The 18,549-nt window shown below is 34.7% G+C and overlaps 1 protein-coding gene across 1 annotated transcript in view; it reads left to right on the forward strand.

Moving 5' to 3' along the window:
• The window catches only part of TMEM67 (transmembrane protein 67), a gene marked incomplete at both ends in the record, with an annotated part of 33,943 nt that extends 15,663 nt beyond the window's left edge, over positions 1-18,280 (forward strand). Inside the window, 18 exons of the mRNA XM_082499571.1 lie at positions 203-268; positions 2,447-2,603; positions 2,998-3,121; positions 4,308-4,413; positions 6,337-6,393; positions 6,490-6,588; positions 7,076-7,174; positions 7,591-7,677; positions 8,409-8,508; positions 8,610-8,749; positions 11,016-11,156; positions 11,628-11,708; positions 13,353-13,469; positions 14,685-14,801; positions 14,884-14,988; positions 15,348-15,450; positions 17,598-17,740; positions 18,200-18,280. Coding sequence (XP_082355697.1) covers positions 203-268; positions 2,447-2,603; positions 2,998-3,121; positions 4,308-4,413; positions 6,337-6,393; positions 6,490-6,588; positions 7,076-7,174; positions 7,591-7,677; positions 8,409-8,508; positions 8,610-8,749; positions 11,016-11,156; positions 11,628-11,708; positions 13,353-13,469; positions 14,685-14,801; positions 14,884-14,988; positions 15,348-15,450; positions 17,598-17,740; positions 18,200-18,280 — 1,923 coding nt within the window. The remainder of the gene's footprint in view (positions 1-202; positions 269-2,446; positions 2,604-2,997; positions 3,122-4,307; positions 4,414-6,336; positions 6,394-6,489; positions 6,589-7,075; positions 7,175-7,590; positions 7,678-8,408; positions 8,509-8,609; positions 8,750-11,015; positions 11,157-11,627; positions 11,709-13,352; positions 13,470-14,684; positions 14,802-14,883; positions 14,989-15,347; positions 15,451-17,597; positions 17,741-18,199) is intronic.
• Positions 18,281-18,549: the final 269 nt, after the last annotated feature.

Consider the following 18,549-nt stretch of genomic DNA (forward strand, 5'->3'; position numbering starts at 1 on the left):
AATGGCATTTTAAGAACACCAATATTAGTACAATAAATAATCATGCTTACTCTTCAAAATCAATTCCTCTCTTCTTAAAAAATAGAATAAAATATCTTTTTTGAGAACTGTGAATGCATAAGCTACTTGGGGTACCTGTGAATATTTCATGTGAGAAAATGATATCTTTGAATTAACCTAATTATAATTATGTTTTGTTCAGCTTTGTCCTGATACCCAAACTAAACTGAATGCAGCTTATACATTTGGAACAACTTACCAACAAAGTGTAAGTAAGAGATAAAATGCTATTCTGAATTTTAAATTAATTTTCTTTATACATCATCAGTAATTGAGTGCATATTGAAAGACCTCTGGAGTTTAGCCATAAGCAGCAACATGGACTTCTTTCTTGTGAAATTGTTGCTTATGTTAATTTCTTTATTATTGAGTGAAATAAATGTATTTGTTTTAATTATTTGACTATACATCACAAAACTTGTTTACTACATAGGATAATCAAAATTAATTGAACTGGCATTTGTATTAGTGAGGTTGGTGACTCGTCAGTGGAAGAACACAGTGTCTGAATTCTGACAGTCATATACTTGGCATTGCAACTTCTGATTTTCCTGCCTCCATCTTTGGCCAGGTTTCATATGGAAAGAAGCCATATGCAATCATGCCATGCCTGTATGTTGTCCCCATTAACTCTTTATTGTATTCCCTGATTTCAGTGAATTCAATAAAGTGATTGAAGGCAAGTTTTAATCGAACAGAGATTCTTTAGCTGTCTTAACTATGGGAAAAACTATTGGAGTTTTTACACCTTACTAAACACCAGGAAAGGGAGAGGGGATAGAGCACTTGAGCTCCTGTATACTTAGATGCTAAATTCAGTCAGCCACCGACACAGTTCTGCCAGCAATAAATCTTCATTAATTTTTGTCACTTACATGTTAAATGGGGAGGTGGTAGTCTCTTTCCTGGTGGGGAGGTGGGAAATAACATCTTTATTTTTATAAAACTCCATATGTGTGGGCAGCATCTAATACCTATATATCCATTAATATTGTTTATTAACTCATCTACATTCAAAACCATTCCTCAGATTATGTGTTGAAGTGTGAAAATATACAAACTCTGGCTGCTGTTTGGGTGATGTGAAAGTCTTGTAGTATAATAGCTGTCAAAGCTTTAGTCCTTGAAAACTAAAGTGTTTACCAAATAATTTTGACAAATCTTTGTTAAATATTTTTACTCCTCCATATTGTTTAATGCTGTTTAATCCATATTTCAGTAGAATGGAAACTTATTTTCTGTTTAGGATAATTGAACTCATTGGGTATGGTTATTCTTATTTTTGTACTTTTAAAAATCTTATGTATTTGATATATTGAGACTGTAGAACCTGTTGTTAAGTATTAACAACAGTTAATATTACTGGGTTTAAATACAAATACCAATAAATATTAACTTACAGAGGTTTTTTAAAGTAATTATTTTCATGGATTGTATGCATCGCTTTTTTTCCCCCTACAGCTTTGGAGAAAACACAGTGGACACATTATATGAGTATTTAAAGACTGCTTGGTTGTCCACATATGCAAAAAACTATCTACTTTCACATTTAATTTCTTCACACAATCCCAGAATGGTTGAGGTAGGCAGGGACCTCTGGAGGTCATCCGGTCCAACCCCCTGCTCAAGCAGGGCCACCTAGAGCAGGTTGCCCAGGATAGCTTTTGAATATCTCCAAGGAGCGAGACTCCACAACCTCTCTGGGTAACCTGTGCCAGTGCTCGGTCACCCTCCCAGTGAAAAAGTTTTTCCTGATGCTCAGAAGGAACCTTCTGTTTCAGTTTGTGCCTACTGCTTTGGGTCCTGTCACTGAGCATCACTGAAAAGAGCCAGGCTCTGTCTTATACACCCTCCCTTCAGATATTTGTTCGCATTGAAAAGTTTCCCCTCGAGCCTTCTCATCTCCAGACAAAACAATCCTAGCTCTTTCAGCCTTGCCTCATAGGAGAGATGCTTCAGTCCCTTCATCATCTTAGTGGTCTGCACTGGACTATATCGAGTAGCTCCGTTTCTTTCTTGTACTGGTGAGCCCAGAACCAGACACAGTACTCCCTGACTTTACTGTTTATGTTTCTTGACTTTAGTGTTTATTTACGCTGGTTTAAATTTTATGTCTGTGAAATTTGCTAGGATATTTTTTCCTAGTCTGTTGAAAAACGTTAGCAGAGCTTCATTCTCCACATGAGTCATTCTAGTCAATTGCAGTCATTTCCAAGAGGTTTCTATGAAATCATTAGTACTTTGTAATTGCTTGAGAATATCTGGAGTGGCTTGTCTTTTAAGTGAGACAGATTCCACAATCATTTTGTAGGGGAAGAATCCACAACTTGATAAAATCATTAAATGGCTAAAGTGATCTTTTTATTTGAACATTTTTTTCTTGTAGTGCAAAATTTCAGTTTCCAAGATTTTACTGGATTTTGCTAATCCAATTTTTTATGACCTATTCCTTGAATATAATGGTGACAATGGACAACAATATCTTTGGGCCGTGCCAGTTTTAAACTTGAATCTTCAATACAGTGAAATGTTTGTTAATCAAGGTAAGACTGTCATAGTAACATTTCTGTGAATTTAAATGATCTAACCAACTTCAAATAGAAAGAATTTTTATTAATTACTGTTACTGAGTTGTTTTTAAAGATACCACAACACACCATAACTTGTTTCTGGTTTATGAATTTAATATTTTGTGGGCAAGTTCTGATAGTGTTAAGTGCAGGCTTTGGTTGCCTACACCGTCCCAATCAATAATATGCACAAATAAAGTAATCTAATTTCATTACATAATTGTTTAAGTAGAAAAGAAATAATTTAACATCCTGAATACAATTACATGTATTATACAGTTATATGTATCATTTCTAGTAGATTTCATTCTTTTTGTGTGTTGAATTAGTTTTTTAAATATTATGTGACTGTCATGTTTTTTCAAAGGCAGTAATATGAACAACTGGCTTTTGACTCGTCGATTTTTTTTGGTGGATGCGCTAAGTGGAAAAGAGAATGACTTGGGAACACTACCAAGAGTAATTCGGATTGCTAGCAAAATAACAATAAGGTGATTAATTGCATATAATATATAGTACATAGAAAATAAAGCCGATTTTGTGCAGTCTGTATTTTATAGTCTTAAAAGAAAGTTGTTTTGTTATGTTGTTTCTAATATGTCCTGTGCTGCCTTTTCCATTGCATACTTGGAAATAGCAAGAGTTTCCATACATTGTTCTGATGAGTGAGTGAGAAAATGTAACATTGACTTGTGGGGGTTAAAATTACTGTGATTACTTTCTAGGTATGATGGATCGGACTATGTATGTGTAAAGCAATTTGGCAGGCATTCAATCACCTCTTAGGACCAGGTGCCATCTGGAAAGACCTAAAAACTCCTCTGTTAATTCTTTTTCGATGCATATGTTGCTGACTATACAAGGATGCTATTTCATACTCCATATTCTTTTTTGCAGTATTTTTACAAACTGTTGCCTGTTCTGTTATACAACCCAGAATAGGCTTATAGTCATTTAACTGAAATTGTGAGACTGCCTGTTAGGGTCATTACTGATGGTTAATCTCAGCTGGAATATGTTTTGGAAGAACCTTTTTTTTTTCCTTCTTTATGTATTGTGTTCCTCTGAGATGACTGTCTAAAAATTGAGATCTTCCTTTTCCTTCAGCTCTTCTTCACAACTTATTAGTTAAAAAGATTATTGAGTAGCACTGAGTACTGATACATAGAAGTAGTCATCTTGAAGATTAATTTAATGTACTAACGCCATTTGCTGAGAATTACATATTACATTAATTCAAAAAGTAAGGATTAGCCTAGGTATTTTAGGAGAACCCCCTCCCACCCCCTCTTTGAAAAAAGGGTGCTGCCAGAAATTCAAAATACACATAGAAAGGGTCATTCTGTAATGTTTTGAGAAAAGTTGCCTTTTGGAATTGACTTCAATTGCTGCTATCATAATGTGAGCAGTAGGTAAAGATTGATTCAGGTATTTTCTTACAAACAATCCTTCCCATCTTTTTCTTTTTATGTATTTGTATACATGCCTTTGTACACTCTGGTGGCTTTTAAAATGTGAATTGCTGTGTCCTTAGATTTGAAACTCACATTTTATTGATCAGGTTGTTCTGTTCATTTAGTATTTTCTTCTTAGTACAAGTTTCAATTAACATTTTCCAAGCAACTCATCCCTTTTCTCTATTAAAAATAATATAATACTGTGTTTGTATTTCTTCAGTATTCGTCTGGTATCCCATACTCAGAGAGGAATGATCTACCCTCCTCTAATTACTATTGCTTACACAGATGTCCTTGTCCAAAACCCCGAAGCCCAGAGTGTGATGGTGAGATCTTTGTGCTATCTTAATTGAACTGATTTATTAATCATACTTGTAGTTCTGTTGGAATTCCAGTTGAGTGAACATTTTGAGGGGGCAGTTATAAAAATCTAATAAGTAGCTTGGAGTTCTGTTCAAGTTGCAAATTTTCACTAAAACATAAAGCTTTTAAAACACAACAGTTAAAAGTATTTTCTTTTTGAGTCTTTTTTAACATAAAATACTTAGAATTTTACAATTGGTTGTATAATGCTAAATTAGGCTACAGTTCAAATAAAATAAACACAGAAAATAACAGGAAGAGTACCCTTTATGCAATGCACTGAAAGCAGCAGTTTATGCAAGAAATTGACTATTTTTATTTTAAGCAATGCATTAAGAGGAGGTTGTTATGGCACAGACATTTCAGATCATCTGTAGTTTAAGTTAAAATATTGGTAATATATCTAAAACATCCTTTAGCTGTGTATTATTTTACAGCACATCTCTAAGAATTAAAGTAAAATAATCCAAAAATCCATAGCCAGAGGGGTTGGAGATTAGTTTGGGGGATCTTTCTTTACTGAAAGCCACCGAATTCTGCTGATGCTGGCCATGATGGGCAGCAGCTCAGATGTCCCATTACTGTGCCTTGGTTGCTTGTTAGATCACACAGCTTTAAAAAGTGAAAATGTTGAACTTAATATAGAAAAATAATAATTCTGCTATTAAAAAAATTGTAGTATTCACATTTTCTGCTTATCAGCCTTCAACAGTTCAGGCTTCCAGTACAGGCATCTAGCTAGAAGTTTCTGGTGCTAGAACCGTTCATTGCATTCTGTACTAGCTGCATGAAAGGAAAAAAGGGACAGGGAATTAGAAAGATGGAAAAATTAGTCAGACACTTCTTCCCTGCCTAAGTGATGTCTTTTTTTAACCACAGAAACAGCACTGGTTTTAGAAAATAATTCGTTCAAATGGCAATGGCAGGAACAATTGTTTTCAGTTTCTCTATTTTCTGTTATACTACTTCACCCTTATGTCTACATCTGATGTACTTAAGTGTTGACAATTTTCAATGTCTTGTTGCATTTAACAAATTTTATGCAAGTAAAAAGATGCATTGAATTTTATTCCAAATTCTATAAACACTGAGCTTCTAGTAAGTGAGCGTATTTAGACTTAAATCCAAGTGAGGTGATAGAATGAGCTCTAACCAGAACAAATGTTTTGGGAAGCCAAGGCGTGGGGATTGGTTTTGGGGGGTTTTGTCCTTTTTTTTTTTAAACTGAATTAAATATACTATCCATTATCATACTTGTGTTAACTTTAGCCTTGCAGTGACAAAAACTCAGGCCAGAATGTTATAAAACCAAGACAAATGTTTTGTCTTTTATACAAATCTTTCAGAACAAAGTCAAAATAGGTCTTAGGTTAGACAGATACTTAAGCTAGAGGGAGCAATTTTGATGCCGCATGACAATTTTTATTTCATTCAAGCTGGAAAAAAAAATGGTGTCTGAGCTATGTAAGAGCTCAATTTATGATTATGCATATTGGTATAATTACATTAAAGTTACTTTTAATCAACACTGATAAAAAGGAAAGTATCAAACTTTTGATGTCTTCTTTTGGAAGGAAAAAAATTTGCACATTTGAAAGGATTATAGTTAGGTACAGCTAGGTACTTGCAGGTAGCAGGCATCCATCCCCAGCATTACTGTAGGTAAAATCTGCACTAAGCAGAGCAGAGCACGCACTAGTACTAAGCCTGGCACTTGAGCCCACCAGATCAGATGTATACATCAAAAGAAGATATACATTGTATTTGTATAGTAGCCCTAGATGGGAATTCCCACCCACTAAAAGTGTGAAAACTACCATTGTCTATAATGGTTATAGCATGTCAGACTCGCTGTGCATATTGACTTTTTGTATCTTAATATTCAGGTTTCCTTCTCAGTCAATTATGAGATGAATCAGTCAGAGGCTCAGATTCAGACTGATGTAAGTTGTATTTCCCTTTAATTTTTTGATATAATTCTTTACTTCTGTTGTGTGTTTTTTTAAACATGTCTGCAAATGATTTTTCATTCTTTTCAGATCACGTTGGGTGTGTTGGGTGGGCTCGCAGTGTTATGGTCCCTTCTCAAGACTGCAGGCTGGAAGAGGCGCACAGGAAGCTCTATAATTGACTTGCAGGTATAAACAGCTGGCAACCTAAAAGGGAACCCATCTTCCTCTCTTTAAGGGCACCTTTGCTATCATTCCCTGTGATATAACTATTCTGTTTCTTAAGGGTAACTGAAATAATTTCTAACCTAGCTGCATAGAACTGTGACCTGGAGGTAGGCTCACTGGAGGAAGTAGTTTTTTGCTTTGTTTTTTTTATTCTGATGTCATTTAGGAAATACTTTTGCTAAAAATAAAGATATTTAGAGAGCTGTTCTGATCAGTTGGGTAGACGTAGTTTTCAGGTTAATTCTTCTTTGAACAAAGACTAGCATGTAGGAGTTTCAGATATTGAATATACCATAAACGTCTGACCACAGTAGAAAAATTTTGTTCAAGGCTGCTTTTCAGTTCTAGAGTTTCCTGTAGTGTGAGCTGCATAACATTTTGTATGAATGTACATATGCTTTGCTTATTTAATTTTACAGATCTCCACAGTGTGTTTTTCTAATTGCAGACAGTTTTTAAGTTCTTGCTGTTTTATGCTGGAGACCTTGCCAACGTTTTCTTTATCATCACAGTGGGCACAGGGATTTATTGGCTTGTGTTCTTCAAAGTAAGTGTTTTTCCAGATTTGGGTGTCATGAAAACTTATTTATATTGCATATATTTTTACACAAAAATTCATTTTCTTTCTTTTTTCTTTTTTTTTTTTTATTTATTTTGCCTTTCTGGTCAGACTATTGAGGCAAGTTCTATATCATGTTCTGTTTTGTGTGCTTAAATTTTTGTGTTCACCTGTTTCTTTTCCTTAGCATTCATTGTACTCGAAGTCTGCTTAATAGTCACTTAAAATATGGTACAAATTCAAAATGATTGCACATTAAATATCAATCTTTTTCTGCAAAATGTTATTTACTCTTAAACATTTAGTATGTTGTTGCATATGCAAAATGTTATTTACTCTTAAACATTTAGTATGTTGTTGCATATGCCATCCACACTATTTTAATGTAACTTCTCCAATTATAGGCTCAGCAGTTTGTCTCTGTCCTTTTACCACTTCCATCTCAAGAAGAAGATTTTGTTACATACATAGCATGTGCGTTTAGTTTAAAGGTAAATATTTTTTTCCTCAGGCATTAAAGACATTTCAGCATATGCTTCTATATATTTTTATTAGGCTTGTTTTTAAACATCTTGTACAGTTCACTTTGTTAGAGTGTAGATGCAAACAATTAGTTTATTCTAAGAATTAAGTCATTTTTCCATAGATATTTATTTTGCAGAGTCTTTATGGGGAAACAAATGCATAAGGAAAATTATCCTTTCAAGGATAAAGGTGTAAAGAAGCCTAAATAAAATAACACCATATCAAGAAAGCAAGTGCTTTCTTTTAAAGCAGAATATAAGTGCTGTCAATTCCTGATTAAAAAGAAGACAGATTAAAATAATTATGTTCAAACACACCTGTAGAATTCAGAGATCGGTATTCTGTCTTCGTGGGACATACAAGTATTTTATTGATTATGGGTATTACATTGAATTGGAATTGGAATTCATAATACAAGTTAATAAGTTATGGGAAAATACTTAGTCAATTTTTTTGAATTTGTTACTTTCTGTATTTTCCTCATAACTTTGGACAACATCACATAACTTACCATTATACCAAGCTTTTAAATTAAAAAAAAAGACAGATGTATCAAAAGTAGGTAACACAGTTGCAGTCTCAAGTATAGTGAAGTATATTACTTATTTTTAGTGAATGATACATGCAATGACTGTTTCTTCATCTTCGTCTATTTGCTGTTGCTGTCCTTGTTATATTTCTTCTTTATCTTTCTTAGGCTCTGCAATTCTTACAATTGCTGGTTTCACAACTATCTATAGATATTTTCTTTATTGACTGGGAAAGACCTAAGGGCAAAGTTCTTAAAGCAGTTGAAGGTAACTCAAACTATGCTTGTTTGTATAAACAATTTTGGTTAAATTTGGATATTACTCTCGTGTATTAAATTTCAGAGCTTTATTTTATGTGTTCTTGTTAGGTGAAGGTGTCATTAAAAGTGCTGCTGCACCTGTGAGCATATGGAGGACATATTTTATAGCAAATGAATGGAATGAAATTCAGACAGTGAGGAAGATAAATCCCCTCTTTCAAGTGCTTGCAGTTCTTTTTTTTCTGGAGGTATTATTACTACACTTATTATTATGTTATTGTTATTAATTTTTTATGATTCACAACTAGAGTGTAACATAAGGGTCTGGTTTTTAATTCTTGCATTCTCTGTGGTAATAGTGGATGACCTTCAAGTTCACTTGAAAATGTGTAACTTAGTAAAATAATTATTTTAATATATTTTTAAATTTGTATGTATGTATGTATAGTTCATTGCAATATTTCATGAAGGAAGACTTAAAAAAATAACCAAACCCAACCTCTGATTACCTTAGAGACCTTTGTTAGTTTTGTTTGGGTTTTTTTGAGCTAATGAGTTACCCTAAATGGCTTAAGAGACTGATAAATCTGTGTACATCCTCAATTCTTTATTTGCCTACTGGCTCCCTTTTGCCACAGTCTACAGCTTTGTTTCTGGTTTCATATTTATTTGAACTGAGCTTCCTTCCTGCTAATTTGCTAATAGTGACCTTTTATAAAGCAGGAAATGAAATGTGCCAGTTCTGTTCCTGATGGCATAACACAAGGCAGCATGCCTTTAGTTACAGGTTAAGGATCTATGAGAAATTGTGCTTTTGCATTTCAAAAATGTTTTGGTTTCTTTCTTCTGTAGTCTGGTAGGTACTTTTATGTTGGGAAGTATTCTTAAAGTGTGTAGCATATAGTTGTTTATGTGAGGTTCTTTTACATATTTTCAATACTTCTATTCATTTTTATATTTGTTTTTAAATTTCCTATTTTTCTTTTAAATTAAATGCAGTTAAAAAACCCCAAACTTTCCTCATTCACTACACCAGTGTTTTTGCTGTTGGTAAATACAGGCCAGGACCAACTTAGGTGCCATGTTACAAGGAAGGAATGAGGGAAAAGAGAGCACATATTCCCAAAACTAACTAATCTCCTCAGGTTATTCCTCGTGGGTTCCTGGTATTACTAGAAGGGAGAGGCTACTCTTAGTAGAGAGTGATTAACATCTTGCTCTATAGCTTCTGCTATGAATTTCCCACCAGTGAATCCCTTTCTTGCCGCTGATGGTGGAGGAAGTCATGAAAGATACCTAAATAGGCTAAAATTGGTGTTTGTGAAAACCTCAGATAATCTTTATAACTTCCATTGTCATGCTGGAGTTTGGAATGTAGTTTCCCTACAAGTGTAATGTACGGGGTAGATATGGCAATCAGCCGCTCGCTACAAGGGGGAACTTCTGTGTTGCTCAAACCTGTCTTCTTGGGTTAGCGGTTTTGATAAAGTGACTGTTCAGTTCTCAGAGATCGTGGTGCCAGAAAATAAGCCAAGAAAAGTAATAGTTGGAGGAAGTTGGAAAGCATAGAAGGAGTCTCCCTCCCCTCAGGCCTCATGTCTGGCACCAACGCAGCCGCTGGCTGGTACTGGTCGCTGTGGCACTGTTGATGACATGGCTAGTGCAGATGGCACTCTGGCAGCAAAACTGAACTTGTCAATATTGTATTGGGTCTGCCTGGGATGGAGTTAATTTTCTTCATAGCAGCCCATAGGGTGCTGTGTTTTGGATTTGTGGCTAAAACAGGGCTGATAACACACCAGTATTTTGGCTATTGCTGAACAGTGCTTGCACAGCATCAAGGCTCCGAGCGAACAGGTTGGGGCTGCCCAAGAAGCTGGGAGGAGAACACAACCAGGACAGCTGACCCCAATTGACCAAAGGGGTATTCCATATCATATACCGTCATGCTCAGCAATAAAAACGGAGGGGAGGGATTTTCTGGGCACTGGCTGGGCATTGGTCTACTTGTGGGAGGTGGTTAGTGATTGCCTTGGCATCACTTCTCGTGGAGGTTTTTTTCACCTTCTTCCCTTTTCTTTGCTTATTAAACTGTCACAACAGAATAATCCATTTCTTACAGTTGCAAAACAGATAGAAAATTTGGTTTAGCACTGGAACATATAGAACCAAAGAGCTGAAATTTGGCAGAAATAGTATCCGTATGCAGTCTAACAGTTGAATCTCTTGGAGTTTTTCAGTCAAAATCAATGTTGACTTTTTGTGAGATTTAGCTGCGTATGTTTTTGAATTTATGTATCAACACATATACATACAGTTTGTATTTTTAATTATGTTTCTCAGTAATAACACTGGATCACACAATAGGGTTCTATCATAGTGAACATGCAACTATGCCCAGGTCCATTTTTCCTAATTTTTTCATCTTACTTCCTGTTATGATGGAAACAACAGGGTCATAATTAATACTATTCATTGCCTCATGTTGTTATATTGACCTTCTTATCTCTTCAGGTGGTGGGATTTTCAAACCTGGCTTTAATGGATTCTTCTTCCAGTCTTACAAGAAGCAGTGAGAGTTACATAGCTCCTTGGAGCCGCATTCTAAGATTTGGTGTGTCTGCTGCACTCTGGCTAGCCATTGCCTTCTTACAGGTATGTGAAACACAAGACATACTGATTTATCATTTTCAGGCTGGTTCTTGGAAGCTAGAATATATCACTAGGCCATCCATACTACGTGTCATAGCACTGGGTATATTCTTAACTGTTTTGCTTGATCTAGACTTTTAACTACTTTAGCATGGTATACCTTTAGAACTCAAAATGAATCTTCTGATCTATAAGACATGTTACTTTGTAGTCAGAATTTTAATCCTCTCAAAGATACGAATTTCTGCAAATACTTGGTTTTGCTTCAAACATCTCCAAGTTCAAAATTAAAAGCAGGTTATTGCTGCAACTCTAATTCTTAGAGGAAGGATGTCAGTCCCATTTCATAGAGTCCAATGCACTGGTGGCCACTACTGAAGTCTGTAATTTGTGGGTGTTAAACTGTGAAGTTAATTGCTTAATAAAGTCAAATCTGATGAACTAATAAAATAAAATTTGGTTGATTTATTTCAGATTATATTTTTTTCTGTGTTTTATGAAAGATTTGTTGAAGATAAGATAAGCCAATTTGTTGATTTGTGTTGCATGAGCAATGTAAGTATTTCTTTGACTCATTTGTACAGTGACATTTTTAATAGCATAATACGTAAGATAGTTTTAAGAATATTAAATAATATGTATTCATTTAATTTAGTCAGAGTTTACTAGCTAACAGCCAAAGTCAATGTTTCTTTCAGCTCACTTTATTCGTGCAATCTACAAGAAGATTTCAGTTAAACTTTAAGGGAACTGCTGGAGCGAGTCCAGCGAAGGGCAACTAAGATGATTAGGGGCTTGGAGCATCTCCCTTATGAGGAAAGGCTGAGAGAGCTGGGACTCTTTAGCCTGGAGAAGAGAAGGCGGAGGGGAGACCTTATTATGGCGTACAAGTATCTAAAGGGTGGGTTGAAGGAGGATGGAGCCAGGCTCTTTTCAATGGTTCCCAGTAACAGGACGAGGGGTAACGGGCACAAGTTAGAACACAGGAAGTTCCGTTCAAATACACGGAAAAACTTCTTTACGGTGAGGGTGACAGAGCACTGGAACAGGCTGCCCAGGGAGGTTGTGGAGTGCCCTTCCCTGGAGATTTTCAAGACCCGCCTGGATGCAGTCCTGAGTAATGTGCTCTAGGCAATCCTGCTTTAGCAGGGGAGTTGGACTAGATGATCTCTAGAGGTCCCTTCCAACTCTGATAATTCTGTGATTCTGTGATTCTGTGAATTGGAAAAGATTCTGGAACCATGGGTATCAATATGTTCTTCTAGACGTGTGATTTTTAGGTTGTTTTTTGAAGTTAAATTGGTTACATATGCCCATCCAGCATTAAAAAGTGACCAATTATGACAGAAATTAGGTGTGGAACCATTTGCTGTTGTTCTGTCTACTGGTTTGCATTTTAGTACTTTTGTCTTACAGACACAGCTGCCTTGGTTCTATTTAATATGTTTGTGTTCAATTTCTTCTCCTCTTTTGTGGTTGTCCCTCAACCGCTAAACTAGATGGTTGTCCTTCTTGGAGAGTTATCACCTTTTTCATGCATTTTCACTTACTCACATCTGAACTACTTCCCTTTCTCTAGTTTAAAATAGGGGTCTTCAAGCTTTGTACTGCAGAAATTGCTTTTTAACCAAAGAAGAGTGCAGTCAGAACAGGTTGGATTAGGTCATTTGTCTAGAACTTTTTAAAAATATAGGTATTAACTCTTTTTCTCAGTCTTTCCACCCTTGGTTATTCCTCTTCCATTAAACACCCATGGCGTGCATGGGTTGTAGAGAGAATTAATTTGGGGGTTTATGTGATATATAAGCAGTGTATCATATTGAGGGAAATTCTATTAAATACAGTCTCCTAAGAGTTCAACTGGAATCATGCATATGTAATATGTATCACAGAAATAACTTTTGAATCAAAATAAAAGCTAGTATCTTTGCCTTAATTTTTTGGCTCTGTGGAATTGAGCAGTGATCCCTGCCATTGATAAACTAAACTGGAAGCTGGTGTATGTTTCTAGGTAAACATAGATAAAACTAATCAGTAAAAAAGTTATTAAATATTTTTCTGCCATAATTATTTTGGTACCTGCCTACTTTGTATTTGTAGAAGGGCTTGTCTTGCGAATCTCCATTGTGAATTCAGAAGTTCAAAAATAAAATTATAATGTTTAATTAAAATATTCTTCTCTTCCCCCATCTCTTTTAGATTTCAGTGTTTCTCTTGTCACACAGCTGCTTTGGTTATTATATCCATGGTCGCTCTGTGCATGGACATGCAGATACCAATATGGAAGAAATGAATATGAACCTAAAGAGAGAAGCAGTAAGTAAAAGTATTAAAGTTTACGCCTGCTCTAATTATTTATTTTATAAAAAACCCCCACACCTTTGCATTATGGATCTGCACTTGTGCATTACATTGCACCAAGTTATGATACTTAAAAGATACCAGCTGTTGGTGTGTAAATATATGACTCAGTAGTTCTTTTAACTAGCTCTTCATCTTTCTTCTTCTTCACTATCTCTTCTTCTCTGTTACTTCTTCAGATTTCATAGATACAAAATTCCTGTTTTTCTAAACAGGTTTTTCATGTATTTAAGAACCTTCTTTTTGATATTGAAGCTTTTCATAAGCTCATGGCCACATTCAAAAAGATGCATACCAAAAAGAATTATAAAGATACAAATCTGAAAAACTCCTAATAAAGAAACATCTACTCTTCCAATAAATTCTTTTATTCTATCTTTTCTCCTGTGGTGATATAAACTATTCTTTAAATAAATTAATTTGAATAAGCATTTTTTCTAGTTTGTCATATCTTTGCTGCAAGATCCGTCAAATGTAAAATGTCTAATACAAGGTTGGAACACTTTGCACTAAATTTCATGCATTCATTCATTGCATCTTTGTAGGGACAAGTAGGAAGACAGTGCCTTAGACAAAGGATATTGCTATTTCAATGATAAGTAGACAGAAAAAAACATAACCATGTGAAAATTAAATCTCAAACATTGAAATGTAGAGGAATCTTTTAAATAATATTTTTCACTTGTGTGTTGCTATAATTTTTTCGTTATTGCTTATTTTAATATAATTTTGGGAAAAGCAGGTTTTTTACCTATGGAGATGTTGAATTTTCTATTTTCTTGGGGTTTTTGAGATTTATTAATTGTGACCCAAAAAACACATGGAAAAATTCAGGAATCCAAAGCACAAAAAAACCCTAGGACAAGTATAGAATAAATGATGAACATGAAGGAAAGGCCTTCAGAGTGTATCTCAAAAGGTGTATTAGAAGGTAATGAACTGAACACAAGTGAAAAGAGTAATATGAGTTTGTGACAGTAGGGGTCAGGATTTCATGTCCGAAGAAAATCTTGCTATAATAGAACCAAAAGTGCAGTGGATTCAAATATTTGGAGATATGAAATACTATGTGTACATGAAAGAGAGGAAATGAAAAGCTTTTGGCTTTTTTTTTTTTTGGTCTATGAATGACATTAATAATGTTCATTTACAATTGCTTTAATTGTACAGGAAAACCTATGTAGTCAGAGAGGTTTGTTACCTAACACAGATGGCCAGACATTTCAGATTTCCATTTCAAGAAAAATGCGACTGCACTATGACAGGATTCATGAAAGCCTAACAAGAGTAAGTGAGATATTTGTATTCCGTAAGTGTTATTTAAAATATGTAATTTTTCCACTGAACTCACGATCATGTTATATTTCAGAAACGTGGTCCTGCTAGGCTTTTGGACTCATCTGCAAATACTTTCGAACAAAGCACAAGGGCATACAACACCATGAACAAATTTCTCAGTTCTTTTATTGATCACGTATGTATATTGACATTACTATAATTAGCAAAATATAAGTATAGTAAGTAGAGACTAAACATTGTAAATCTGAAAGGCTGTATTTTCTCTTTAAGCATATGTGCTTAAAGACTTGTTATTAAAGACTTTATGGCAACTGGAACAGTGCTTCATTCAAAAAAAAAAATGGAGCACTGTCCAACAGTGCAGCCTGTTCTTAAAATGACAAATCCTTTTCTGTTATGTACTTATTTTTGTCTTGGAATAGACCAGTGCTTTTTTTCATTCATAAAGGTCTAAGTATCTGTACTTCACTTTGCAACAAGTACTTTTTCTTTGAAATCATAAAACAAGAAGTATTGTTTTTCCTTTTCTTATAGGTTCATAAAGAAATGGATTATATTGTTAAAGATAAGTTGCTGCTTGAGCGGATTCTTGGCATGGAGTTCATGGAACCAATAGAGAAAAGTATTTTTTACAATGGTAAAAAGATTTGTGACTTGGTATTTGTACTATTATAAGCATGTAGGTTTCTGTGCAGATTTCTTTCCCAGGATTTACAATCTAAACTGGACTTACAGGAGAGGTCATTAAATGACCACTTGTGAGGGAGGTATTTAGGAGAAGTTCTTCAGTTTACAGAAATCCTATTTATAATTTGTCACTCGACTGCAATGTTTTTTCTTTTAGGCAACTGAAAGGATACTGTGTAGAGACATGCATGTGTTTATGAAGTGCTCCTTTGACTTGCTATCTAAATCCAATATCCACTTTGTAAATGGAAAGAAGACCCACAATATTTAAATAGCTCCATGCTATTTTTTTTAATAGAACCAAATTTCTTATGAAACAACTAAAAGTACAGAAAGGCAATTTCTTTAAAGAGGATATTGATCACAGTGAGGACATTTTAGTGGAATACTTGATGTTAATACACCACTCATCTTTGCAGAATCCACTAAGTAATTTGGGTTCTTGAATATTTTATTTTGAAGCTGAGTCCCGGTCTCCTCCAATTAACAGAAGCAGTCTGGAGACCAGTATCCACACTACAGTGAAATATGAGCTGTGAACTTAGGCTTGATATCAGTCTGCTTCCTCAGTCCCTGAGCTGTACAGAATCCATCAAAAACTATCTTTGAAAACCTTAGTTCAGACCCTGATTCTACCCCTAACCATAAATATGGCCATCACCTGCATCAAAACTAAACATTAACTAGTGATCCAAGATGATGCAAGCCCTCATTTTGAGTCCCTCAAGTACTTGGCTTTCCAGCCTCACTTATCAGAAACTCTAAACCTTATCAGAACTGTAATCCAATGATGGCCAGATGTCCATTACACGTCCAAAATATGTCATTATTCTTATATAATAGCAATCTGCAGATTACATCACTGAGCTGCGCAGAACTTGTCCTGCTCCATGACACCAAGGCGGCAAAAGCTGAAGGAAGTCTAATCTGTATCTGAAACCTCGCTACATAATCAGGAATGCAGCACATGCTTTCAAACTAGCCATGGTTGAAGTCTGCTCACTTTAGATGTCTGAGCTACACCTAATTCGCTAAAGGCTTGGGCTCTCCTCCGCTGTCATGGTGAAGCACTATCTTTAGTAATTAACGTTGCCAGATAGCCAGTATCTGCCTTAAAACTATGACTGGGACTTTCTTCCTCAGTCCACACCATGATACCAGGCATTCCAAAACCCTGTTCTAAACCACCAGGTCTACTCAGACATAAATATTGTTAGGTATGCAACGCCCAAGTTAGAATTAAATGTAAGCATGATGTGGTGTCTCCAAATCGTGCAGTATTCAACAAAGGTTTTGGTCTTTTGCCTGCCATTGTTTCAAAGTTCATAATCATAAGCATTGATATAAATATATTGTTCAATGGTTTAGACTGCCATGGTTCCCAGAAGTTTAGATACAAATCAGGATTTCATGGCAGTAGGACATACAACATTTGTAATGAAAATATGCTGTTTCCAATAAAACTTGCATTAGACATTTTTCTTAAAAAAGTAGAAGGAGGGAAAAGAATCTATTTTCTGTGTTTATTTTAAGTGTTCTTTTCTCTTTTGAAAGTGGTACATTTTGATAAAACAAAGAAGTGGATAAGTGGTCTAGACTAATTTGGCTATGGAAAAGGTGTTTTAAGCTTAAAAGACCCATTTTCTGGGAAACTCTTAACCAATGAAGAAAGATGATGTTAAGCTCTGAACCTCCTCCTAAGTAAGACATTAAGCATGTGTTTTTATTATTTTCTTGAGTTGCAGCCAGAGTTAACACTTGCTAAAAATTCCAGTGATGAGGAAGTTACATCTGCTTCTTGTTCACAGCAGCCTTTTTTAAACAATTTGATTGAGATTTCAGGAGTGAATAAAGTTGAGTGTGGCACGTGGGCTTTTCCTCTTGTGTTCATAATCCATTTTATAAGTGAAAAGTTTTGTATTATTTTGCTTAAATAGAATGACATAAGTAGCTCGTAAGATGCCATAGTATGCCAGAACCAGCTCTTGCTCTGACTTTCCTTTTTCTTACCAGCTTTCTCAGCGTGGACTGATGAACTCCACAAACTTGCACTTCACAGAAATAATCATTTTACAATTATTTTTTTTTTTTCTGTAGATGAAGGACATTCTTTCAGTGATGTTCTCTATTATGGCAATGAAACAACGCTGCTCATCTTTGATATCCTGTTTTTCTCCATTGTGGATCTGGCTTCCCAAAGTTTTGTTTTAGCAGCTATTCTAACATATTTGCAACAAGAGGTAAATTTCAATTTAAGAACGAAGTAATATTTTAAAAATGTGGGTTAGTATGGAAGTTTGTATAGTTAACTAGATAATTAAAGCAGGAAGTTAGCAGTATATGGTGACAGAAGATTATACTGAGAGGTTATAAGATAGGTTTTTTGACTTTTTTTGTCAAATAGGCATGTGAGAAATTAATTTTATTCATATGCCTGTTATGAATAAAGAGGCTACAAATAACTTCCAGTAAAAAACTCAAATATCTCTTAAAATTAATCACACATAATTATATCATATTTCAGGGTGGAAAGATATTCAAAAATGTTTCAAAAATGCTAAAAGGAGTTAAGCACATAATTCACTTGTGCTATTTAGAATTTAAAGATCATATGAAGTTATTATTTTATGTTAGGTACTGAAACGTACTGTTTTAAGTGTTTATTTGTTAATTTTCTTTGTTTTCTAAAATGTTCTTAGATATTTAGGTTTATTCGTAATACACTTGGGCAGAAGAATTTGGCATCCAAGACCTTGGTGGATGAAAGATTTCTCATTTAATTAAGACCTGCAGATTTAATCTGACCTGCAGATTAATTGCAGTGTACTTTTCAATAATAATAATGTAATGGTTTTGAAATTTATCATTTTTTATATTGTGTGCTATTAAGCTTTATTCTTGTGTATTTATAAATATTTTTTTAATTTGTGAACACTAAGCCATAGGCATTTAAAAGGAAAGTTACATGAAAATAAGACAGGAGTAACTTTACTGTTATTATTTTTAGAATAAGATAAAAATTATTTAATGGCTTTTGGTAAGATATGGA

Source organism: Vanellus vanellus (genome assembly GCF_965231255.1).
Source record: "Vanellus vanellus genome assembly, chromosome: 2".
NCBI classification, from domain to species: Eukaryota; Metazoa; Chordata; class Aves; order Charadriiformes; family Charadriidae; genus Vanellus; species Vanellus vanellus.